The sequence below is a fragment of the Brienomyrus brachyistius genome, chromosome 3 (genome assembly GCF_023856365.1).
Source record: "Brienomyrus brachyistius isolate T26 chromosome 3, BBRACH_0.4, whole genome shotgun sequence".
Taxonomy (NCBI): Eukaryota; Metazoa; Chordata; class Actinopteri; order Osteoglossiformes; family Mormyridae; genus Brienomyrus; species Brienomyrus brachyistius.
This window is the reverse complement of record NC_064535.1, coordinates 14,677,930-14,702,825: the sequence shown is the minus strand read 5'-3', so window position 1 is coordinate 14,702,825 and position 24,896 is coordinate 14,677,930. Positions and strand designations below refer to the sequence as shown.

General features: G+C 45.5%; 2 protein-coding genes across 2 annotated transcripts; both read right to left on the bottom strand.

Moving 5' to 3' along the window:
- Positions 1 to 2,172: 2,172 nt before the first annotated feature.
- On the bottom strand, positions 2,173 to 9,995 carry stpg4 (sperm-tail PG-rich repeat containing 4). Its single transcript, XM_049006478.1, has 8 exons — positions 9,918 to 9,995; positions 9,694 to 9,800; positions 7,522 to 7,578; positions 7,051 to 7,305; positions 6,350 to 6,414; positions 6,166 to 6,211; positions 2,703 to 2,807; positions 2,173 to 2,382 (listed from the first exon to the last, which is right to left on the bottom strand). The coding sequence occupies exons 2-8, from the start codon at positions 9,766 to 9,768 to the stop codon at positions 2,275 to 2,277; spliced, it is 711 nt and encodes a 236-aa protein (XP_048862435.1). The 5' UTR covers positions 9,769 to 9,800; positions 9,918 to 9,995; the 3' UTR covers positions 2,173 to 2,274.
- Positions 9,996 to 14,770: 4,775 nt separating this feature from the next.
- Positions 14,771 to 19,302, bottom strand: calm2a (calmodulin 2a (phosphorylase kinase, delta)). Its single transcript, XM_049008046.1, has 6 exons — positions 19,174 to 19,302; positions 17,911 to 17,941; positions 16,135 to 16,278; positions 15,918 to 16,024; positions 15,669 to 15,804; positions 14,771 to 15,420 (listed from the first exon to the last, which is right to left on the bottom strand). Exons 1-6 carry the CDS (start codon positions 19,174 to 19,176, stop codon positions 15,392 to 15,394), a joined length of 450 nt encoding a protein of 149 aa, XP_048864003.1. The 5' UTR covers positions 19,177 to 19,302; the 3' UTR covers positions 14,771 to 15,391.
- Between the last annotated feature and the right edge of the window lie 5,594 nt (positions 19,303 to 24,896).

Genomic DNA, 24,896 nt, shown 5'->3' with positions numbered 1-24,896 from the left:
AGTCTGCTTCCAGATCACTCATTGGCTATCCCATCTTCACTGCAATCGCCCAGAAAGACAACGCACTCCATTCCGTGTTCCCTACGGAATGCATCCTTACTGCATCGCACAGTCGTCACAAGAAGATTTATAAAACGTTTTTCCTTTTCCTCCACAAACGGATTTGGAAATCTTAATTCGAGTCAAGCCCCGGAAGAATCAACGGAAGCCAACTGGATACATGTGTGATGAGATGGGAAATCCCTCAGGAAGACAGCAGTGTTTGTCCAGCTGAGAGCTGGGATTAGATAGTCAAGGATGTGGAGGAGATGCACTGCGACAGTGCAGCATTTCTGGAGGCTCAAGTTTGCAAAATTAGCCTTGCATGATGATCCTGATACACACAGATAAGTCATCTTACAACCTGGTTCTTGGACACCCCCAGACAGTCTGTATTTGTGCTCCCTCTTAGCAAAAATGTGGACTGTTTGGCAGGGAGCTGGGAGGGAGCAAAAATGTGGACTGTCTTGGGGTCTCCAAGGATCACGTTGGAAAACACTACCCTAGATCTCACAACTGTCTACTGGTCTATGGACCTGATCTGACATGCCATACATTTAATTTCCTCCCACCTTCTTCGGGGTGTCGAGTGTAATTTCAGTCCCTTTCCACAAGGAAGAGCTTGAAAATGAAAATAAATATTAGTATTCCGTTGCTCCATCACCCAGAGGGTGTTGTTATCCCATCTTTTCTCTGCACAATAATTACTTCCCCATCTTCCAGCGAACAACATCCAGGCCCAGAGAACAGAGAGTTATGAACTGTTATCTGATGGATCACTGTGCGCTGAATATTGTTGGTAAGGAGTCCCCATCCTGACTGAGCTGTAGTCTGACAGGGGCCTCACGTGGGTTTGATCTCGCTCGTTTTACGTGTGCTTGGCGTGGCAGGTTATGGAATTTAATTGTGACACATCCAGAGTAAAAAAAAAATCTCAACACCCCTGTTTTTGTACTGCACACACAAAACCAGTGACTCGCATTTTTAACATGCTATTATCTCGTAGTAGGGGGTGTGGTCTCTCATTATGCACATACATGCTGCTGTGAAAGGTGCCTGCATGGATTTGTGGGTGTGACCCTTACTTAGGTTCTGGATGTGAGCTCATCTGCACCCATGTGCATCTGTTTTCGCCTATGTTTATGTTAAGTGCCTTGGTTGCTATGGTACCGGCTACCGTATCTAGCCGCTAAGAGGCATGCAGACTCAACCAGTGACAATGGAGCATTAAACCAATGGCATGGCTGGAAAATAGAGCTGGGGTTGAAACCTAACGTGACTCCTCCGTTTAAGGCATTTATCTTGTTGCAAACTAAGGAAGCATCTTTGGTGAGTCTTCAATGCAAGGAGAGAGCCTTTGTGAAACAAGCACTGCATGAAAAACATTTTCCCTTAAATAAAAAAGAACTTGACTCACTACTTTGGCCCCAGGAGTAACCAAGCAACTGCATGACAACAACAACGGAAAAACAGCGGCTGCATTAATCTCCGCAGACCTTGGGTGATTTTATTGAAGCCAGGGCGGTGTTTGTGGGCCACTGCCTGCAGTGAATTACTGCATAGTTCCAGACGTTGGCTCAAAAATGCAGTGGGAAGCACCTATCCCTGCTCACAGCCTGGTTATTTTACCCCGGGTCAGTCGTGTCACCGGGTGGTGACCGGTGTTTGTGTACGGTCCCAGCGAGTGTGTCTGCTGTGACACTGAGCTCATTGTGCTTCAGTGAATAGCTGAGCAGGCCGCACAATGCCTCACTCTGGGGTGTAATGACAAACGAGCTGGCCCTCGCGAGTGCATAACAACTGGGAGGGAGAATGACTGGATTAAGAAATCATTATATCTGGCTGTGTTGCACTAACAACCCCGATGCCTAAAGAGCATTTTTAGAAATAGTTTTCTGTTTGGCACAGTCTGTCATCACACTCCATTCAAATGTTGGGTTAAGATCTCCTGGTTATCTGCCTTGTTTGCATATGTTGACACTTAAACATACGTTTCAGGATAATGCATGTGCATTTTAAAGCCAGAAGGTGCTTTTGTGGTATTTTATATGTATTTTCATGTCAGAATGTGCAGGTGAAGGCTGTAGCATGTATGTTTTGCATCGTGTGAAATCACTAATCCCACTCCACAGATTGTTTTTTCAGTCATTTACTTCCTGGGTAAGAAGTGAACCCTAAGGTGCTGAAGAGAGAGGCAGCTAGCAAGGCAGACATCCTGCTGAGATCCTGTGCAGGTCAGACATCACGGAAGAGGAGGCTGCAGATTTGTCCCCTGGTAGGCCCTGCCATGCGCCGCCTGCCCATCGACAACGGCGGCTCATAAGCTCCTGGCCCGGGAGTTTTCTGAGGAAACAAAGGCACCGGTAGGATATGAAATGTGACCCTCCCTGAACAGAGTGATGCTATCATTTCATCCTCTCTCGGACAGATGAGCTGTATTATATTAAAATGGGAACATAAATACCGTCACTTCAGATCCTGGAATAAATCGAGAAGTGATGTCAACAGTCCAGAGAGGCTACCTTTTTATACATTATTCAAAATTTGTTTGTTCCTTACTATAAAGTTTGGACTAAATTTGAAACAGGGCTTATTATATAGTCATGTAGCCTCTTTTTCGGGTCCACCAGGGGAGAGGAAGCATAGTGAAGTGCTACACATACCGAGGGTATGTTATGAAGGCGGGGCACCGTAGACAGGAAACAGGAAGTGATGCCACGGCTGGCTTGAACCCTCAAGTCGTAGTGTCCAGGGCCCGGTCCTTCTCTCTGCAGGGTAGGGTAATAATAGAAATTAACATTTCTAATTTCTGGGAGGGAAGGGCAAGTACAGTGGCGGTAAAGGTGTCAAACTTTCTGCTGTTGATTACAAAGCAAATAACCAGTTGTAAAGTTTCACTGGGTATAGCCTGAGTTCACAAATAATCCTTTTAAAAGGCTTTGCTTGATTTCATGTGATGTCTAGGGGAAAATCTGTCCCCGTGTTTTATTTATAAACAAAGGGCATTTGCACCTTCTTATTGAACTGAAAATGAACTGAAATATCCAGATTGGTGTCATGGACTCTCAAATCCTGTCTGTCATTTTAGGGCCGATGCAGCCCATGTACAGCTATAAAAATGAATGAATGAATGAATGAATGTGTCTTAGACCCAAACTGCAGTGTGGAAGTTTCCTCACATCCCAAGAATTCACTCCTGCATGGAAAACAGGATGTAAGCAAACTGTACGGAATGCTATTAAGTTCCAAACAAAGGTGCGGTTATGTGTGTGTGTGGCTGGGGGGGTTGGAGTCAGCTGGCAGATGCTATCACTAAATAGCTAACATGTGAGTTGTTTATTGCAGCTGTAATTGATCTAAGTGGTTCTGAGCCTCCAGATCATGGTAAAGATGGACCAGACGTGTGCACAGTGTGGCCAGAGACGCATTACGTCCATCTCCACTTGGCTGCTGAAGTCTGCTTCTCCTTGGTTTCCTCACCGTCAACCCATTACCCTGAGAGGTGGAACCCAGACAATGGATGCCCTCATCACATGTTCACTGTGAACCTCTGGCTTCTCAGTTCTGGGAATTCCACTGTATCTGTCCCTCACCTGTGTTGGTGTCCATGTGCTGCTTAATTCTTGAGTCTCTATCTTGCTTAGCCAATCAGTTTAGACTGCAGCAAGGACCCCCTGCCCCTCACTAGGTCTCTCCCAATTCAGGCCGCTGGACATCATCACCGCCGACATTAGTGGCTATGTGAAGAAATATCAGCTCGGTGAGTCTGTCACTTCAGTGGTGACATAGTTCACGCTTTCTGTTCACGGAAGGAGCTCAGAGATCCACTGAGTCAGAATGCCTCAGTCGAACACCCCCCCCCCCTTCACCCCCCAGGGAATATTCTCTGTCAAAGTGTCTTCTTTCCTTCCTTTTGTCTAATTTTGTCCCTCTCTTCATCTCCTCCGGTGTGGCTCACACAAACTCAGCACACAATCTGCCTTGCACACACCCCCCCACCTCCATGGACTTGAACTCTCTCATACACTAATTGCTTTCCTCTATTTTCAGCCCACTCCTCCCTTCAAGTCCCCTGATTCATGCCCCCCATCCCCCCTCCAAAACACACAGTCAGGCACACATGGGCCACACTGATTCCTCTCTCCATTTCTTCCTGGACACAGAAGAGTATAACCAATGATAAATAAGATTATTTCATCCCTAACCAGCACCCATATGTGCCAGACTGTCCTCGGCCCTCCACCTTATTTATGATGAGATTTATTACGTGTGAGAGCCCATGTTGGGGGGGGGGGGGGGGGATACTCCCTCATACTGTGCCAGTCCCTGCAGAGCTGCTAACTGACATCACATACCATCTGATTCCTGCCAGAGGATTTGTTGATCTGCGCCCCCCCCCCCCCCCCCCCCCCCCTCACTGCGGTGTGCGGGAGTCAAAGCGGTGGGTCTGTGTTAATTCGGGCTTATATCATCAGCGGCCTGTTTCTTTGGCTTTCCCCGAGATGCCTCTCTGTTCGATCTCACGTCACGCCCCCCCCACCCGCAGAAGGACTGCATAGGTGTCTTGAATCGTTTTCCCTGCTCCTTCGTGTCATCCTGCCATGGGGGTGCGGCCCAAAGGCACCTACGGCAGGCCGGCCCGACCTTCCACAGCTTCTATCCCTTTCTAATTATACGTGACGTGTGAAGATTCTGAAACTCCTCCACACTGCCTGCCGCTTCGCTAGGGCCGAGCAGCTGCTGCCATAACAGTGTTGGCCTGCCAGGTCACCGCACAGGAGCCTGTGAATGGTATTACCTGCAGTCCTTAGTCTTGGGGTGGGCCTGCTTGGAAAGGGTGAGTCAAGCTGGGATTGGGTGGGACCGGGGTGGGCGGGGCTGATGGGAATGTACCACAGTGGTATGTGATAGGATTATGTGATAGCGCAGTGCAGAGAAGGATAAGGTTAGCATTTCGCTGATTGGGAGAAGTCGGTGTTTGGTGACTTTCAGAAGTTATATCAATGTTATCAAAGCATCACTATAAAAAGTCACTATAGAAGGAGCTTCAGGGAAGTGAACTGAAAAAAGATGATTGAAAGAAGAGCTTAATTATTAACTAAATGAAGCGGTTAGTAAAGTTCAGCACGGATTCTGCCCTTGGGTGGCCGACCATAAATTCAGGAGTTATCATACAAAAACACAAAATCAGCAACAATTAATCTTCTTCTGTTTACCACTTTCAGGACGCGTCAGACTTCAGCCTCTGGAGAATCCTTGACATCTGCATCGATTTATTTAATTAAACTGCTGGACCTGTGATTTCGGGTGATTAGCTCGAGATGAAGAGATTTCTGCAGCAGGGCTATTTAATTATAGAGTTTTTCAGTTGCCCTTTCAGTGTTCAGAGCTCGGAAAGAATAACTGGGCTCAGTTTGGTCAGTTAACTGTCCGGTGGTGCTGTTACCCAACTGGAACTGCATTGGTACTGGTAACCAAATAACTCAGTTCACTCATACAGCGGCTACTCATTTTCCATTTACTCTTTTGACTCTTTGCCACTTTAAAACTCAGTCATGCTTTGACTTGGCAGAGAGGGCCACACCTCGGGATAGCCCTCAACTGTGTGCCTCGTAGCCCTCTAGGCTCTCTCCTGTGGGGCTGATCTGCAGCCGTGTCCTCAGGAATGGCCGGCATCGCCCATCCTCTGAGGCACCAGGCCACAGACAGCATTCCTCTTGCAACTGGCACCAAGGCAGGGCTGAGATTATATTAAGCGCATAAAGCGTATACCAATCTTTCATAATACCAGTACACCAGTCAGAGAGAATACTATTGAACTCGATGGCCAGTCCACCACTGAACCAGTAAATGTACGGAAAACTACATCAGTTAGCCAGAGTAGCCAGCATGTCAGTCAAAATACCCGCACCCACAACAAATACTTAAACAAAAAGTTTAAATCGTTGTTATTTAATACTTGAAATTATTTCTGTAATTGCTGTTCTGTTATTACTGGGATATGATATTATGATAATCATCACCGTCATCATATTCATTTGTTTATATAACAAATGCATATCATTGAATGGATTCTGCAGTGTCACACTGGCCCGGAGCCCAGGATCATGTAAGATGAATACTCACCGGGGGCGGGGGGGCGCGCTTCACAGTTGAGCGAAACATCGGATGCCTGTAACAGGAGGGGGCACACAACGGGGGGGAAGAGACCCCTTAGTTCCAGCCCCCAATGAAGCCATAGTGGAGGCAAATGCTAAGGGTATGTGCGGGGTATCAAACAGTAAATTTGGAGAGGGGGGGGCGTTCTTACTTGCTGGGTAGTTTGGGGACAGGTTTCTCTGTCACGTCGTAGTGACACGGCGAGAGGTTGATGTCCTGAAACGGATACAGATCAGTCGATCCGGGCCGCGTGACTGTAAGCCGAGACCGAGAGTCCGGGCCGCCGGCACTGGCTGCCAGAGAGAGCTGAATGTTTCATGTGGCTCTGAGTGGGTTTCTGTCAAATTGGGAAGGGGGCGGCGATGCAGGTGCAGGCATGCCTGAGGTTTGAGCAGTATTCTAATGCAGGGCACATGGCTTGCAGTGCATTCGACGTATTATTTCATGCTTTTTTGATCACTATCAGGTTATAGTGCTCGGAAACCAGGAGGGTGGGGGGGGGGGGGGGTGGGGGACTATGGTCAGGGATTAGGCAGCCTCACGTGCTGTTTGAAGCTAGCTACTTGGAAGTGATCTAATCCGCCGAATAATATCGTGTTTAAATATAGTTACATGTTTAATGACACTAAGAGTGATTTACACAAATATGTCTTATTTTAAAGAAAAGCGTTATTTAGATAAATATGTAACTATAGCTAATTTTTGGTTTATATGTGTGGCATTAAGTCCATCATTTCAATAAGGGGGATGAGTCAAATCTCATTATTCAGCTAAACTAGATATGGAAATGCATCTTGGGTCTACAGCGTACGGCTAAATGATTCCGGTCTGATCGAGACGGGGTGGGCGCACCTTGTCCCTGACACCCAGCGTGTGGCTCTGCGGACGAGGACAGCTCCTGAAGACGTAGGAGGCCGGCCGCTTGAGAGTCTCCTGGATGGAGCCCATGTGCTCGTAAGCCCCCGGCAGCAGCAGCTTCCCCTGGTGCCCCCAGTGCACGGGCACCTTCCTGCCCTGGCCGCCAAACCCATACGTCAACCGGACAGGGTTCAGCTCGGCCTCCTCCATGAAGTCCCGGATGTGGTAGCTCCCCGGGTTGGGAGAATCCTACAGAGTGAAGATGTGAATTGGCATTAAGGACAGCTAGACTGGCTCCTTGGCTGAAACTGCACGTGTAGTATATCATTTAAGTGTATTTTTAACCTAAGATTGGACGTCGTTTCTTCAAGCAACCTCCCCCAAGTCATGGCAAAGTTAAATCCAGGCTATATTCACCCATGGTTTTATGTAGCAGGTGGGAAACTCAAAGGGTAAAAGACAAACCTTCAAGGTACATCTCCACCAAGTCTCTCTGCCCGTCATGGCGCCTGTGTGCTTGCTCTGTGGGGAACAGTGTCATCAGCAGTAGCGGTTACCATCATGGTCGCTCATAGATACTTTTCGGACTATAGATCATTAATATCTAAGCAACAGGCCACAAACTCCAGGTCGCACCTGTGAGGGACTGTCAACCTGACTACACATGGACAAACATGTCCGTGGCAAGACTTGTCTGTGGCAAAATGTTTTGTTTGAGAAAAAACAACTATATAAGCCAAATTTTTAAATGCCATATCCACGGTAAAAATTGCATTTTGATGAAAATGCCAATCAAAATTCATCATGGTGTTGATCCTTGGCAACAGTACACTAGTGCCCAAAATTGCGGAATCACCTAGCATTTTTGGCGTTATGCTTTAAAAATCACTACACAGCTATCGCGAAAATGTTTATAAACCATCAACAAATGTTCAAATATCACACACTGGACGATTAAATAAGCAATCGGAGCAACAGTTGGAAATTGTAAGTGTTTCCACAATTTTGGCCACTAGTGTACATTCCACTGCACCGTCGGCTGTAGCTTTGGGGTCAGCATCAATTACAATCGCTCAAGATGAGGGTCTGAGCATTTAGCGTGAAAGACGGTCCCCAGGAATTGCTCAGGAATTGCTTCGGCGTCCTGAAGGCCTTTGCTTTTGAGGCACATTGACTGCAAATAGCAGTTCTGCTTGGCTGTTGGCACAGGGACCAAGGCTGGTTTAATTCTGACAGGCCCTGCGATCTGGGCGTTTGCGATGGAACATGAAGTCGCTTCTGGCACAAACGTTACCATGAGCTAAGACCTCTGTTGATCTGATGATGGAGAGAGACGTGGAGCTGCTCTGACATGAAGCACTGGTCCTCTTGGGATTATGCACTGGAGCGGCAGAGGCGATTCCCAGTGTGGTACTGAATGACCCCTTAGTTTCCGCCACCAAGCTGAGTGTCCTAAAGGCTCCTCTGCATGGCTGAGCCTGCAGCCTGAGGTCAGTCACCATCTCCCTTGCGTTCAGAGGACTGGAGGGTCCACAGCTGTGGGATACCCAGCAGTCACTCATCCCGCCGCATGGTTATCGTTCCGGGATGCAAATGAGCTACGCTGAAAACCCCAGACCCCCCCCCCCCCCCCCGGCCTCTGCGCACAGGAGATGTTTTTCACGTTTTGCCCTGTTTTCCTCAGCTGCCTTTCAAGAGGCTGGAGACTTCCGCTAGCTGTACCTTTCTGGGATTAATATAACCCCCCCCCCCCCCCCAGCTTGTGACAGGAGACACTAATTGTCATGATTATGCAGCTCATACACACACAAAGGCATCTAAGGCACTGTAGGCAGATGAAACAAGGCTTTGCTGGAATATGAAGTACTATCCATCCATCTATCCATTTTCTATACCCAACTGTCCAATGCAAGGTTTTGGAGGTCTAGAGCCTATTCCAAAAGCTATGGAGGAAAGGCACCAAAGGTATTAAGTGCTATTATAAATTAAATATTAAGCAGTTTAAATATTATTGCCAAATGTTGCATGTACAGTTTAGTCACATTCACCTTATAACTTGGTCAGGGTACGAAAGTTAGTAAATGCTGAACTTAGGCTGCTCCTCTGCTCCAGCACATCTGCGGCCCCCTCCAGTGTTGGCCCACCGTGCCCGTTGCAGGGCAGATTCCTATCCTGTAAGTGCTCCTCTTAACCGTTACTCAATGGTTGATCCCGCCCCTTTGAGAAAATATCTCCATTGTTCTTCAAGTTTCTCCTCTCCATTGCTTCTTAGTTAAAATATCTCAGTGGCTGGTGAGGAAGCTGAACCAGACGACAAGAATAGCGCAGGGCCCAGTCCCATAACGGGACCTGAACTGGATTGCTCCGTTAGATTTCCACCGTATAGTTATGACTTCATTATTGCTTTGTCTAAAACGTAAACGCCACAAAAAAAAAAAAAAAAAAAACTTTTCATCTTTATACTCAGCACCTGATAAACGTCTACAGTTATTGACAGAATATAGACTGCAGAAGACATGCTGTCCTCAGATTCCCCATCCCAACGATTAATGTCAAGACCATTTTGCATTTTTGTTTTGCGGATGTATTCGCCTATTTCCCGCATCGCACTTAAACGTATTGCATTTTAATCCTTACCTTTGGTCTGTGATTGTCGTCGTCACCAAGTCCCTCTTTAACATTCGAGGGGGCTCTTTCTCTATATAAAGTCATGTATTCCTTTATCTCAGATGCGTTTCTGAAAACTAAATCGAATACGTAATATTTTCAATAGACTTCCCTTTGAAGAAGATCGTTAAAAGCAGATAAATACTGATAAAGAGAAAATGCATATAATTAAACTGTAACGCAGACTGAAATACCTTTATCTTTAAAACTGTCCCCTTGGTCAGTATCGCGTGTTTGTTCAGCGGTACAGACGCATCTGCGCTTAGCAACACAGATGCGAATAACACCGGACTGACGGGGTAATGGTGCTAACATGTTACGTTAAACAATCGAGTTTGATTAATCATCATCATTTTACAAAAATGCGAACAGAATTCGAAACTTATGGGCAACTTTTAGAAGGGGAGAAAAGTAGATATCGGCGAATGTAATCCGTTTATTATCACAACTAAAAGTGACACTCTGAAGTCCTCACACTTAAGGTGTGTTTTTATACCTTCGTGTTTAGTGTGTTAGGGGTATATTTACTGTATACTACTCTTGCACTGCTATTAGATTAGTCCTTGAGAATGTCATGACTGGGAAAACAAAACGTCCGATGAATGACATAAATAAATAGTTATCAGAGGAGATGATATATGACCAACACAACGGCTGACGAAAAGGCGGATGCAAGCACAGCTGTTTATTTTGAGACTTGAAATCTGCCTTTTTTAGATCATTAATTCAGAAAACTTTCCCTACTGCTTTGTTGTCCTTAAGGAGATAGCATATGCGGTTCAAAAATTGCATTAAAACAACATTTTGAGCCTGTTTAACGTGACCAGCTTGGGAGCCACAATACCAAAAAGTCTATTTAAACATACACCGATCAGCCATAACATTAAAATCAGCGACTGGTGAAGTGAATCACACTGATTATCTCGTTACATTGGCATCTGTCAAGGGTGCCATTGAATGCTAGGCTAGTGAACAGTCAGTTCTTGAAGTTGATGAGCTGGAAGCAGTAAAAATGGGCAAATGTAAGGATCAGAATGACGTTGACAAGGGCCAAATAGTGATGGCTAGACAACTGAGTCAGAGCCTCTTAAAAATGGTATTTTTGAAATGGTATTGTGGGATGTTCCCTGTATGTAGTGAATAGTACCTACCAAAAGAGGTCCAAGGAAGGCCACCCAGTGAACTCATTGACAATGTAACTGAGGAGTGAAGGCCAGCCTGTCTGGTCCGATCCCATGGGAGAGCTACTGTAGTACGAATTGCTGAAAAAGTTAATGCTATGACACAAAAGTGTTAGAACTCACAATGCACCCCAGCTTGCTGCGTATGGGGGTGCATAGCCGCAGACCAATCAGAGTGGCCATGCTGAGCCCTGCCCAGCATCAAAAGTGCCTAAAATGGGCATGTGAGCGTCAGAACTGGACCATGAAGTAACGGAAGAAGGTGGCCTGGTGTGATGAGTTACGTTTTCTGTTACATCACGTGGACAGCCAGGTTCGTATGTGTCGTTTACCTCGGCAAGAGATGGAGCCAGGATGCACTATGGGAAGGCGGCCAGCCAGCGGAGGCAGTGTGATGCTCTGGACAATGTTCTGCTGGGAAACCTTGGGTCCTGGCCTTCATGTAGATGTTACTTTGACCACCTACCTAAACATTGTTGCAGACCAAGTACACCAACTTCATGGCAACAGTATTCCCCAATGTCAGTGGCCACTTTCAGCCACACTGCAAAAATTGTTCAAAAATGGTTTAGGAACTTGAAAAAGAGCTGTAGTGTTGACTTGGCCTCCAAACTCCCAAGATCTCTAGCCAATTGAACATCTGTGGGTTGTGCTCGAAAAACAGGTCCTATCCATGGAGGCCCCACCTTGCAACTTACAGGTCTTAAAGGATCTGCTGCTAACGTCTTGGTGCCAGATTGTGGAGTCCACGTCTTGACAGGTTGTAGCTCTTTTGGTAACATGATGGGAACCTATACAATATTAGGCAGGTGGTTTTAATATTATGGCCGATCAGTGTATTAGATTCGTATGCAAGGATCTGCTCCTCGAATGATGTAAGTCAGACATTGACAATACGGAGTCTTTCAGCTGCTGTAAGGAATCTAATTGAGTGCTGGAGCATAATGTAACAAGTTAGGTTTCATATCCTGAGCTCTTGGTGTTTCGTATCACACTGATCACAGAGTTCTTTTCACTTTCTCACTCTCCTATAACGCAATCTCTTTCAACAGCTATCCTATCAGCAGGCGTCATGGCGATATCATAGAGTTTGCTCTGGTTAGAGGGAGATCAATAGAGATTTAACTCTCAGGCAGATTTCTGTGTCTGTGTAATTATCTTTCTGCCATCTGTGTGAAAACATAATCACTTAATGCTCTTTATAAGCATCTCTCTCTGCCTTTGAACAAATGCAATAAATCTATCTCTAGGATGCTTCTTGTCCTCACAAACACTTCCTCTTGTTGACTCCCTGACACTTTTGACCATCTTACACATTGGCACCAAGTAACAGATCCGCAGTGTGGCACGCACTGCAAGCTGAGCACTCAGCATGCGATCGATTTCCACCTATAAGGACGACTGTGTGCACATATTGTGCCTTTCTGGGTGACACAGATGGTGCTCTGGCAAGTCCTCTCAATGCCAGGCAGCCTCTGTCAGCTTTGTCCTTTAATGCTGGAAGATGCTACAAACTTTTTTGTAAGGATTATTGCAGCGTTTTTTAGCATATTTTCCATGGTTGTTTACATAACTCTGTTAAGAATATCTATATTATATTATATTATATTATATTATATTATGTTATATTATATTATGTGGTGATAAGATTAAGCGTAAGGCTGACATCCTCGCCCGAAAAGGTGTGCAAGTCAGTAGCTCTATAATGGATTGCTGCATATTGTATGAATGCCTGATTAAATTCTTTAAAGCTCGTTATGAAACTGGGTTATTGCAGCCGCGCGGCAGAGAAACAGCATGTCCTTAAAACGCTCGCCGTCCTGCCGTTACGTAAGTGCTGGAGATTGGGAACGCCATGACACACAATAACACTGACTGTATTTTGTGTCGTTCACTATGGCTGAAACCTCATTCTTGTGATTTCTGGGGCACCACTGAGCTCCAGAGCGTGAATCTTACACAGGTACCTTTTTCTTTTAATATGTTGAAAAGAATCGTGTAAATGCAAATGAGATTTATAGTACAGTTAATATTTTGGTCTTTTTTAAAGCCACACTAAAGTGTCATATTTGACTTTGCGCTGTTCTCATTGCGGGAGGAAGCCTGGATAACTGGTCAGCTGCCAGTCCAGGTATAACCTCATTGCAAACATGCAGCCTTAGACTGGGATCAAACCAAGTCAATGAAAAATGTAACATCTGCTGTTTGCACCAGAGACCTTAATTAAGGGGTAATTTTATGTAGAGTGTTGCTATTGCTCCTTTGAAATCTGGGCCTTTGATTCCTGCCCACCCCTATTCTGATTGAAACCAAGTGGGTTTTCCAGAACCAGCTAACTAGTGACCTGCCGGCTGTGAGGAAGCTTTTGAGGCTGCTGTCGCTGACGTGTTTGTCTTTCTGCAGCTCTCCACGGGGGCGGATTCGTTAGCAGAACACTTTGATTAAAGTACTGCTGTGTGCCTGGGTTTCTTGCAGTCACACCGAATTATCTTATGCTTGGGTTCTGAATAGGGAGCGGATTACGCCTGTTGAAATCCATTTAAATAATACCTCTACCGCATTTCCCCAGTATGGCCATGTAAGAGCTGAACATTGCTTTGAGCTTAAGCAGACTGGTTCACCGGCCGACCATAGGCCACACAGAACAAGCTTTTAGATCGGGGTGGGCAATCTTATCCAGAAAGGACCACTGTGTGGGCAGGTTTTCCCTGCAACTCCCTAAATCGATTATTAGAGGACTGACTGGCTGAAGAGTCCTCACACCTGGGTTTGAACAGCTGACCTAAAGGTTATCCCTAAAATCTGCATGCACACCAGCCCTTTGCGGATAAGATTGTCCACCCCTGTTTTAGGTCCAGACTACCATCAAAATCTAAACTGGGAAGAGTTGCAGGTAATATGCATGGAAATGGTACGCTGTGGAGCAAGCTAGCATTATACTTGATGGAAGGGAGTGAGGGTGGAGATCATAAACACATATGAGTCGCAGGCCTGACGCTGCCCAATTGAGGAAGACGTGGTCGGATGCTGCTTGCGCAGGGATAGGGCCTGCTGCAGGTTACATCGGCTACAGCCCCCATGAGAGATGCACCTCACCTTGTCTGAAACATAGGAAAGGTTCTGGAAATACTGGTTCTGCAGATAAAATGGGATCCCAGGCTCAGTACCTGGCCTATTTGGTAGCCCTGCTGTTGGGTAGTAAGAGACTCCCGCTGGGGTGCAGCTTCGCATCGACCGAGTGAGAAACAAGACTTCTGCTTGTGCAACGGCAGAGGCTGAGGGGCAGGTTTTACGTAAGTTACGAGGTGCAGGTTAAGTTTTACGCAAATCCGAAGGACCACGCCATGTCGACACAGGAAACTAAAATTGTCTGCCATGACATAAACTTACTATTAACTAAAAGCTTATAGTGTCATTTTTTGACCTCAGAAGTTCTACCCTCTGGTAAATTTAGCAACTGCCCCCCCCCCCAGGATTATATTTAGGCCATTTATCAGAAGTGTTGGTCGGGCTTTTTGGCTTTGGCAAATGCACATAGCAGAAAAACCACTTCTGCCCTGCCTTACATGGGCTCTTATTCCGAGAATACAAAATGCTAGACCCCCTCTCCCCCCACAGCAATTTAAGATATCTGTGTATACACTGGTGCCAAATACATATGCAAGTCTCCATCTTCAATAAGGTCTTGATAGGGGAGGAGAAATCCAGCCCAGAGCTGAAGTGAAAAGCTGGTTTTAAATATATGGGTATAAAGTCAGTGGTTGCTTAGATACAACTGATTTTGTGTATAGGGCCAAATTTGTGTTCAGAAGCTGCTAATGCAAATCAGGTACTACCATCCTCAGGAAAAACAAGGGCATTTCCAGTTGGGTAAATTGTAAATTTTATTGGAAAACAAAAATATACAACTTGGAATGGATTCTTTGAGGCATGGCTATGCCATAAGCAGTTTAAAAAAAAAGAAAAGAAAAGGAAGTGTGACTAAAACGTTAAAAAGCATAGTAAGAATCAAACAAGGTTCTCTGGTATAGAACAGCAGATACAAAAAGTTAGTGTACGAGTACCTAGCGGAAAACACCCGTCGTTTTTTTTTTTTCATTTTTTTTGCAATATAGTGCAATGCTGAGATTTTTTCTGTATACTTTGTCCATAGTCCATGCAGAGTCGTCCTCCACATCAAAAAGGTTAACATGCCACTTCCAACTGACAGGCAGCCCCAATGTCACCTTATGCTGGGGTGCCGGCTGCAGGGCAGAAAGGCTCCAGGCCACACCCAGCACCCATCCATGTGACCATTCTTCACCCAAAAACAAACCAAAAATAAAATAAAAAGTAAATGATAGCAAAATAAAGGGAAATGAGGACCTGAATCCTAATTAGTATACATGCAGTTCCTTTGGACAGCAGGGGAAGGGACAGAAACATTTTACAGATAAATTAAAGAAAAGGCTAATTTTATACAAGAAAAAAAAATCTGTACAAGGCCATCACTTTGCCGTCATCATTTGTACAAACTCTGTAAAGAGACAAGAGGGAGATGGATTAGTTGTGTAATGACCAATCAACTCTAGATGCATGAATAGATACGAGTCAAGACTACAATGAGCCAATCAGAATCAGTACAGTAAGGAGTCACACAGATGAAAGACCAATAAAAGGACTCTTGTCATAAGGCTCTCATACAGCCATGCATTAACATTCAGATTGTAAAATGCTGCATGTGAGCAAGGTCAGATGTGAACCTTGGTAAATGGTCACACCTACCTTCATAGTTGACCTGACCATCTCCATCAATATCTGCTTCCCTGATCATTTCATCAACCTCCTCGTCCGTCAGCTTCTCGCCCAAGTTTGTCATAACGTGGCGCAGCTCTGCGGCACTGATGTACCCATTTCCATCCTGCGGTGGTGGTGGTGGGGTGGGGGGAGGGGAGTTAGTCACACTCACTTATGCTCTCGCCGACACTTCCACATTCTTTACAGCGTACTTCGGAAGCTCAGCCACCTCGTTACCTTGTCAAAGACACGGAATGCTTCCCTGATTTCCTCCTCGCTGTCTGTGTCCTTCATTTTCCTTGCCATCATTGTCAGGAATTCTGGGAAGTCTATTGTGCCATTTCCTGGAGGGAAACATTTAACTGTGCTTTAGCCCTGTTTAGTTAAAGTTTGGGTGAATAAGAGTTTGGAGGAATGGTGGCTCCTGGTATTGGCAAAACTCTTGGTTCCTCACCATCAGCATCCACCTCATTGATCATGTCCTGCAGCTCTGCTTCTGTTGGGTTCTGGCCCAGGGATCTCATGACTGTGCCCAACTCCTTTGTGGTGATGGTTCCATCACCATCCTTATCAAATAGCGAGAAAGCCTCCTTGAATTCTGCAAGAAGGAACAGGAGAACGTGGAAGGCTTTAGAGGGAAATCACCACCACATTCTCAACTATCTCCTAAGAAGTGGCTGATGCTTAGCGATTCCTGGTTTGCTTAAAAGCCCAGTCCTTGCCCACAGAGAATCTGTGCGGTTTACCTCCAGCCCACCCAGAGAATGTTACTGGACAATTTCCCTGTGGTTCATCTTAGACAATGAGTGTGTAAATGGAAGAGCAAAGATGACAAGAGGGGAAATTATTGACTCTAAAGAAATGCATTAGCACTACAAGGTACTCAGCAGGGGCAATTGGGCCACGCATCAGATGGTGTAAACCAGCGACATCAATAGCTGCCTGGCCCATTAGCTCAGGGGCGGTAACAATGGCGGCAACACTGGGCGCTCAAGCCCCCCTCATGCAACACTGCATCAGATGTGCACGCCGCAGGGGACAACTGAAGCCCGTGAGCCAACGGGATGCCGCCAGTTACGAGAATGCTACCGCAGGAGCAGATAGTCCGTGACAGTTTGACACAACAAATTGGAATCAGCCTCGACAAAGAGCAGCTTGTCAGACTCATGCCAGCTGACACCCTCCAGCCCTGATTACGGGAATGCAGGCGGTGTGGATATGACTGTGGCCTCAGTCTCCGTGCCACCAGACCCGCCGTGAATAAGACGCTGGCTGCCTCTTCTGATGAATAACTTATGTAACCCATGAGAGGATCACTTGACTGAAGTCACAGGCAATTCGGTGAAGCGATATGCTTTGCATAGCGAGACACCATCTGAACAACTACAAATAACCTATTACATGGTCCACCAATGTTGTTAACAAGCCCTTTCTGGACGACACACATGTAAACAAGAAAAGAAAGTTCTGTTTCCTTGGGATAGCATCCAATTACAGGAGTGTTCTGCAAAAACTATTTAAAAATCTAACAACCACCACACCCAGTACAAAGTTAAACCAAATATTATGTTGTTTTTTTTCTCCCACAGGACAGCAGCATTTGCCCTCAACTGTTGTATAATCCTGTCCTCCTCCATTTAAGCTGAATATACAGAGATCATTATATTCCTGAGAGACATAATTCAACCAAGCATTTCAACGAAATTAACACAGCTGGGGCAACGCTGCTGTTCTGACATCTAGCGAGAGTCCACGCACATGGGCACACCCACCGCTCCACCCTGCATATCCAGACTTTTACTCAGTTTTCCTGCCATGGAGCCAGTCGCCGCATTTGGTAATCAAATGCAGTTCTGATGCGCCACAAACTCTCCGACGTCAGCTGAGCAGACTCCCCGACGCTGGTTTCCATATGGTAACGTGTTGCAAATGTAGACTGCCCTTCCAAATCAGAGATAAAATGTAAAGCACTTTCCACGAACCGGGTCTTTCTGCTGGTGTGAAAATGCCGTAGGGACTGGGAACTCTGCGGGGTAGGTCTCCCCCCCCCCCCAACCCCACCCCCAGAAACACAGGCGTTTTAATGGTCTGTCCAGAGGAAAGCCTTAAAAGGCAAAAAATAATCCGGGGAGAGACCGACAATGGTAATTGGCAGCATTGCAAGAAACCATGCCGCAACTCGTGTAGCTTGAAGACAGCACTGATGGAGGGAGGAGAAAGGGGACCTTACCGGCAATCTGCTCTTCTGTCAGCTGATCAGCCTGTAAGAAACCATAAGCTAGGTTAAGTGACAGGCATCTACATTACTGCTGAATGCACATGTAATGGATCACACAGCCTTGCAGGCTCATTTACAGATGAACTGTTCTTTTGAAGCTGCATGCTTAAATCCACATTTTGGCGCAGTATTCCGCTTAAATTACACTCCGGAGCTACAACCACACTCCAATTAAGCCAGAGGGACGGGAGTATCTTGGCTTGTTAGGTTTATGCTTTGTTTTTAACTCACCAGCGTTTAAATGAGCAATCCCAAGGTAACCACTCTCTTCACTCGGTCCCCCCCACACCTTTGCGCAATATCGCCCAGTAAAGTTACGCCTATATGGCGCAATAAACTTGACATGTACTACATTCAGAGTTCAGATGTATTACAATCAATTAAAATCAAGTTAGTAAATGTGTGTAATCATTAACCGGAGTCCGCCTGCAAAACGCATTATTCATACGGCGTGCAGCCTTCAGGGGAGCCGCGAATCTGCGCAAACAGCTGCACATCGACAGATCAAACTCCGTAAGATCCTGGGAACTGCTTTGAGGACCGATACTGCTTTGCCGGGCCAGACCGCATCCCCACCCAACAACCAAGACTTCGGTTGTGAACTAGGTGTGGTTAGGCGGCCGCAGTCTTTTCCGGAGTCGTTCCGTACATCCATGTTACATTCGGCTGCGCGTGTCGCCCTATCGGTCTTTCCTCATGATGCCGGTAATCCAGAGGATACGAAGCGGTCTGCGGACTAAAACGCCCGAAGGGGCACTACTGTGAACAACTGTCCATACGCGTGGATACCCCGATCGAGACACAACTCAACACTGTTGCAGAATACGCAGAGGTGAATGAAGAAAAACAAAATCACTGTACATAATAAGAAAAACGAGACAAAGAGATAGAACTACAGCAACAGGCGGGAGACGGCCCCGCTGTCATTTCACTCTTACATCCCCACGTCTCTCCCCAACGGCAATGCAATCCTGATACAGTATACACAGAGAAAGTTATTAATGACTATTTTAATCAGAAAGTGAAAATAAAACAACTATACACGCTTCAACAAATCTAAACCCCGATAACCGTCCCTGATGCACATAAAACTCCGACCGGACAAGTAATTTGCACAGCCATGGAAATTTCTCACTGGCTCAAGTTCTTAAATGACTCAAGGCGAGAATGTCCGCCATCGATACAGTAGCTATAACAGGATGTGAAAACACTCACCATTTTTGTTATTCTTTTTCACGCTGTCACACTAAAAGTACAACACTCCCCTCTCCGGTAACTCACTGGATGATAGCAGATCGCCTCCCACCCGCCTTTAACGGTTGTTCATAAACTCCGCCCCCTCAGTGTATCCCTTCGCTCACTGTACCTTCCTTAAATTTTTCAAGACAGAGTTACAAATGCTATTAATGCTATTTCACTATATAATTAAACATTTCATTAGAAAAGAAATTATATAAATTGAACGGAACCGATCATTTTCTGCATAAAATTAGGTGTTCGTACCCACATATGTGGAACTATCAAAGCGCGGAGGTGAAAATTTTGTAGGTTAGTAATGCAGCCTGCACCGTATAGGACGCGGCAGGAAGGGTAGAACGATTCTGATTGGTGCATTCATACCTGCAATGCGTCACTCCCTTGGACATGCATGGTAGCGCTAGACTGCACATGCACTGTTGGAAGCACAGTGAAAGATACGGTGCGCGATTATGGCTGTCTGCGAGCGTGGCCCGATAGCCGGGACCAGACAGTGCTCCATTAATAATACACCTAAGTGTATTATTATATCCTGCGCTTGTGCACTCATCTTTAAAGGCATTTTCTTTCTTGCTAGTATTATGATGTCAGTAGAATGGTGCAGAAAAAAACATGAATTAAATTGCCTTGGTTTTCGCATTTGCGGCATGAAATTAATCATACTATGTTTCATACTGCATGAAGAAAGTGGATGAAAAAGACTAGAAAATGGCATCCAGCTTGAAAGGATATTTGCTCTTTGCTGCGTGAGGCATTCTGGTCAGTCTGTTCATGTAACACAAACACATTATGCAATATTGTTATTTTTGTGTTTTGTGGTCGATCTGAGGCATAAGATCGATTGCTGTAGTCCAACAGGTAAGGCACACACCTGGACAAACAAAATGACTGGAAAACATACATGACGTTAGTTGTAGTACTGGGTATTAAGTCAGTAAAAATAAAACGAGCAACACCCTGTTTTTTTTGTTGGCGAACAGTATGAAACATATCAATGTACATTCCACAGAAACAAAGATGTTCACGATGCAATGGAGCACCACCTTTCGTTCACTGTTTTAGCACGTATTTGACATACGTTCTTCTGTCATTTGATTTATGCCACAGCAGCTCGATGGAAACGGCATGACGGCCAGGTTTATGAAAGTGCTAATAACCGTGGAGTGACGGTTCTTTTTTCATTACAGGTATCTGAACCGGTTCTTTTCGCTCCATTCTTCGCGCTCATTAATTTAGTTCTGGGTTAACCGTGCAACTAATACCGGAGATCACGTAATTAAAAAATTATACAGGGGACATAATGTGCCTTTTAGTGACAGAAGTGCCGCACCGGTTCCCCGGGAAAATATCCAAATAGAGGGGGAAACGGGGGAGGGGTTGAATATCGACCAAAATAAATTCAGCGCTGCTGGCAGATTAATTACTGTGGATCAATGCACGGAGCTCTCCGGCGGCCGGCCGGCTGCCTCCCCACGCCTCTGCAGGCCAATAGGGCCCGGCCAGGCGCTGTAGAAGCTGCAGTGTCGCGGAGGAGGGGCCGGCCGGCCCACTGGGAACCATCGGGTGCGTCGCAAATTTGGGTCAAGAGTGTTAGGCGTCTCCGCGTCCGTTTCGCGTCGACGTCTTAGTCCTCCTACTGCCCTCAGCTCGTTTTATTTTTAATAAACGGGGCCAGGTCAAAAATGGAAAAAAAGTTTGCACACGTCGTTCTGAGTCTGGCCTATTAAAAAAAAATGTAAAGAGACTGAATGGCCGCAAAGGGCCGGTGTTCTGACGAGTTGAGCTACCTATCGAGACGTGCTATCGAGCCTTTCTGCGCATGTGCACTTCCACCGTTTTGGGATTAGGGTTAGGTTATAGGGGGTTGGGTTAGGGTTAAGGTAAGAGTTTTACGGTTTTTTGGGGGTTAGGGCTATCGATTAGCACTACGGTAGTCTAACTCGGCAAAGTAGCTCAACTCGACAGAACACCGGGTTCCACCTGTGGCCGATGTGCGAATTGTCCCTTTTAGTATTTTTAAAGCATATTTGAGGTGGAGGGACCTAATTATTTGTAACATGTGTGTGGTTTGTTGTAATAACGTGAAATACTATATGCTGTATACATTGTGCAATTTCTGTAGATAATATGAGTAATTATTTGGGGGGCTGAGTGAAACGGATGGTTAGGGTAATCATTGTCCGATACCCATATTGCAGTCAGTGACTGATGTGTGTTTTATTGCTTATTTGTGCCACTTGTTCATGGCTAAGTGAAAAGTGTGTGTTTCTCTGCAGAATCCCCTAAAGATCTTCATTTGAATGTGACGTGCCCAGGCTGTGATGCATTCTGAACCCTTTATTGCAGTCATGCGAGCCACAGATCCTCAACATAGTGTCTGCCAAGTACCGAGGACGGTGTGTTGACCTCCGAAGTTTTTCCTTTATCAAGTGCTCAATGACGGCCACAAGCAGGACGTCTGACTTCACCACTCTCCTTGGTTTGAACAGCTCCATAAGCTCGTTGGATTCTGCTTCTCATAGCTGTCTGTTTCCTGTCCTTGCTATTAACTTGAGATCTCCAGGGGAAAGTCCTCTAATTACCCTTGTTTATACAGTAATTCCTCACAATAACTTCTTTGTTGTTGTGTGTGTTTACAGTCAAATGCAACACATGCTGTGCTGATTAATTTTTTAATAGCCATACTGATGTTGCTTAGCGTTTCCAGGTGACATTTTGTTTCTGCTGATTGACCTCAGACTGGCATGTAGGAACCGGCGATTTCACACGTTCTGGCTCTATCTTGAAAACACAGGAGCCCTTTTCATTGAGATTTGTTTATTTCTATGCTAAGGCCCTGCCCGTCTGGTTGCTGGGATAAGCTCCCCCTTTTGTGCAAGGGTGCACATGCGCGGGTGCTTGTTTGTTCCAGAATTGTAATCTTCTACACTGTTGGTGGAGGTGGGGGGTGAGGGGGCATCCAGTGGTTTGTTTGTTCCTGGTGCACGTGCTCTGTAGAGGCCAGTGAGGTTTTTTCGGATGCAGTTTGCAAGAACTTTTATGCGTACTGAAAACAGGGCTTTGTAATTACACAATAATGGGATGGACAATAAACAAAAGTCCTTTAATACCTGCAAAGTCTTACTGGCCTCCTTCTGCTCTACTTAAAATTTGTTTTTCACTTTTAAATCCATACCTCGTTTTGCCCTTGAAATCTCATTAAGGTCACAGGAGAGGTTAAAGGTATGTGTGTGTTTGTATATACAATGTGTATAATATATATATAATATACATACACACTTTATATATACAATGTACTGTGCAAAAGTGTTAGGCAGTCAATGAAAATGTTTAAGGTTGTTTATCTGTGTAGGCAGTGTATAAAAAAAAACATTTTCACATTAGAACATATGCAAATTAACAGTAACACAATAAAAAATAAATTTCTTCTGTTCTCCAGAAAGTTACTGATATCTTGTCAGATAGTTAGGTGAACTAAAGTCCATCTGACCTTTCAGTTCCCAAACCTCTCCTCAGGGGTACCAAAGCTATTCCATCTATTCCCTAAATTTCACCACCTGCTCAATTAATCAATTAACTTAATCAGATAACTTCATGAGGTATTGATTAACTAAACAAGGTGGATTAGTGGTTGAGTCAAAAATGACATGGGTGTATCGGACAGGGGACATTTCTCAAGTGACTTTAGGAGAGGTTTACCTAAGCTGACACACTTTGACAGGCATCATAATTTTATATCAACATGAAGATCATTTAATCGTAAGTTTCGAACTGCCTATTTTGCACAGACTTTTGCACAGTGGTATATACACTCACATTATATAGACGAAAGTATTGGGATTCACCTCTTAATCACTGAATTCAGGTGTTTCATTCAGACCCGTTGCCACAGGTGTATAAATTCAAACACCTAGCCATGCAGTCAGGTTTACAAACATTTGTGAAGGAATGGGTCGTTCTGAAGAGCTCAGTGAATTCAAGCGTGGTACCGTCACAGGATGTCACCTTTGCAATAAGTCAGTTCTTGAAATTTCTTCTCTGCTAGATATTCTGCTGTCAGCTGTAAGTGGTATTATTTCAAAGTGGAAGAGTTCAGGAACGATAGAAACTCAGCCATGAAGTGACAGACCGCAAGGAACAGAGGGGGGTCACCAATGGCTGAGGTGCAGAGTGTGTTAAAGTCGCCAACGCTCTGTTGACTCAATAACTGCAGAGTTCCAAACTTCCTCTGACATTAGTCCCAGCACTAGGAGCTTCATGGAATGGGCTTCCATGGTCGAGCAGCTGCACGTAAGCTTCAGATCCCCAATTGCAGTACCAAGCACTGGATGGAGTACAGTAGTGTAAAGCATGCTGTCATTGGATGCTGGAGCAGTGGAAACATTCTGTAGAGTAACGAATCATGCTTCTCTGTCTGGCAGTCTGATGGACATGTCTGGGTTTGGTGGATGCCAGGAGAACATTACAGTTGGCACAATGCAGTCAGGCAGGTAAAGTTTGGTGGAGGAGATAATAATGATATGGGGCTGTTTTTCAGGCACTGGACTAGGTCCCTTAGTTCCAGTGAAGGGAACTCTTAATGCTTCTACATTCTGAGACATTTTGGACGATTTTATGCTTCCAAATATGTGGGGCCATTTTCTGTTCCAGCATGACGGTGCCCCAGTGCACAAAGCAAGGTCCATAAAGCTACAGTTGAGTGAGTTTGGTGTAGAAGAACTTTACTGGCCCGCATTGAGCTCTAACCTCAACCCCATCATACATCTATGGGATGAACTAGAATGGAGATTGAGAGCCAGGTCTTCCTGTCCAACATCAGTGCTTGACCTCAGTAATGTTCCTCTGGATGAATGGGCAAAAATTCCCACAGACACTCTCCAAAATCTTGTGGAAAGCCTTCCCAGAAGAGTGGCAGCTGTTATAGCTGCACACGGAGGGGGCAACTACACACACACACACACACACACACACACACACATATATAAAATCTCAATACAAACCCCAGGAACTGAAGCATTTGAAAGAGTGTCTGACCTTTAAGTCTGCAGGCTGTGGCTTATAAAGAAAGTCGGACTGGTATCCATAGGCTGCTGTAGGCTCCGCCTTCTCTGCTCGCTCGAGCTCCACATCTCATTCCTTACAGTTCCCTCTGCCTCCTGCTTGCGTAAACCCTGGTGTGCCTTTTGCTTCATACCCAAACAAAGCCTTATCAGACAGAGCTACTGTACAAAGTGCTCTCCTGTCAGCGTTACAGCAGCGATACACCCTTCCTGATAGGAAGTGGTATGTGGAGGCCTATCGCTCTGGTCCGCGGGGCTTTGAGGCTGCAGTAAAGCTCATCAGGCCTGTTCTGGAACATGGAGATCCCCTGGAGCTGGGCATGGCTTAACCTCAAATGCAGCTGGGGAGAAATACAAGCTTCACGGCTGTGCCCAGCTGTTGAACCTTTGAGTAGCAAACCGTGAATTGCTTCCATAATATCTCTAGCTGTATAAATGCATAATGGATAAATTGGCAGGTGTAGTAGTAATAATATTAAGAGGTGCGGTTTTTAGGTAAGGAAGAGGTGATGCTGAATAACTCTTTATTCTTGTGTCTTTACCTCATACTGGCAGGTATGGGGCCAATGAAAAAATCAGGAAATGCATTGACAGGGCGCTTCACTCCATGTTCAGTGCGGT

Coding starts and splice junctions, on each gene's coding strand:
- stpg4 (XM_049006478.1), bottom strand. CDS start 9,768: ATGACTTTATATAGAGAAAGAGCCCCCTCGAATGTTAAAGAGGGACTT. Junction 6,212..6,349: donor GTCCCCAAACTACCCAGCAA/GTAAGAACGCCC, acceptor CTCCTGTTACAG/GCATCCGATGTTTCGCTCAA. Junction 2,383..2,702: donor GCCTTCATAACATACCCTCG/GTATGTGTAGCA, acceptor TTGTTTCCTCAG/AAAACTCCCGGGCCAGGAGC.
- calm2a (XM_049008046.1), bottom strand. Junction 16,025..16,134: donor CAATGAGGTGGATGCTGATG/GTGAGGAACCAA, acceptor GTTTCCCTCCAG/GAAATGGCACAATAGACTTC. Junction 15,421..15,668: donor TGGTCAGGTCAACTATGAAG/GTAGGTGTGACC, acceptor GTCTCTTTACAG/AGTTTGTACAAATGATGACG.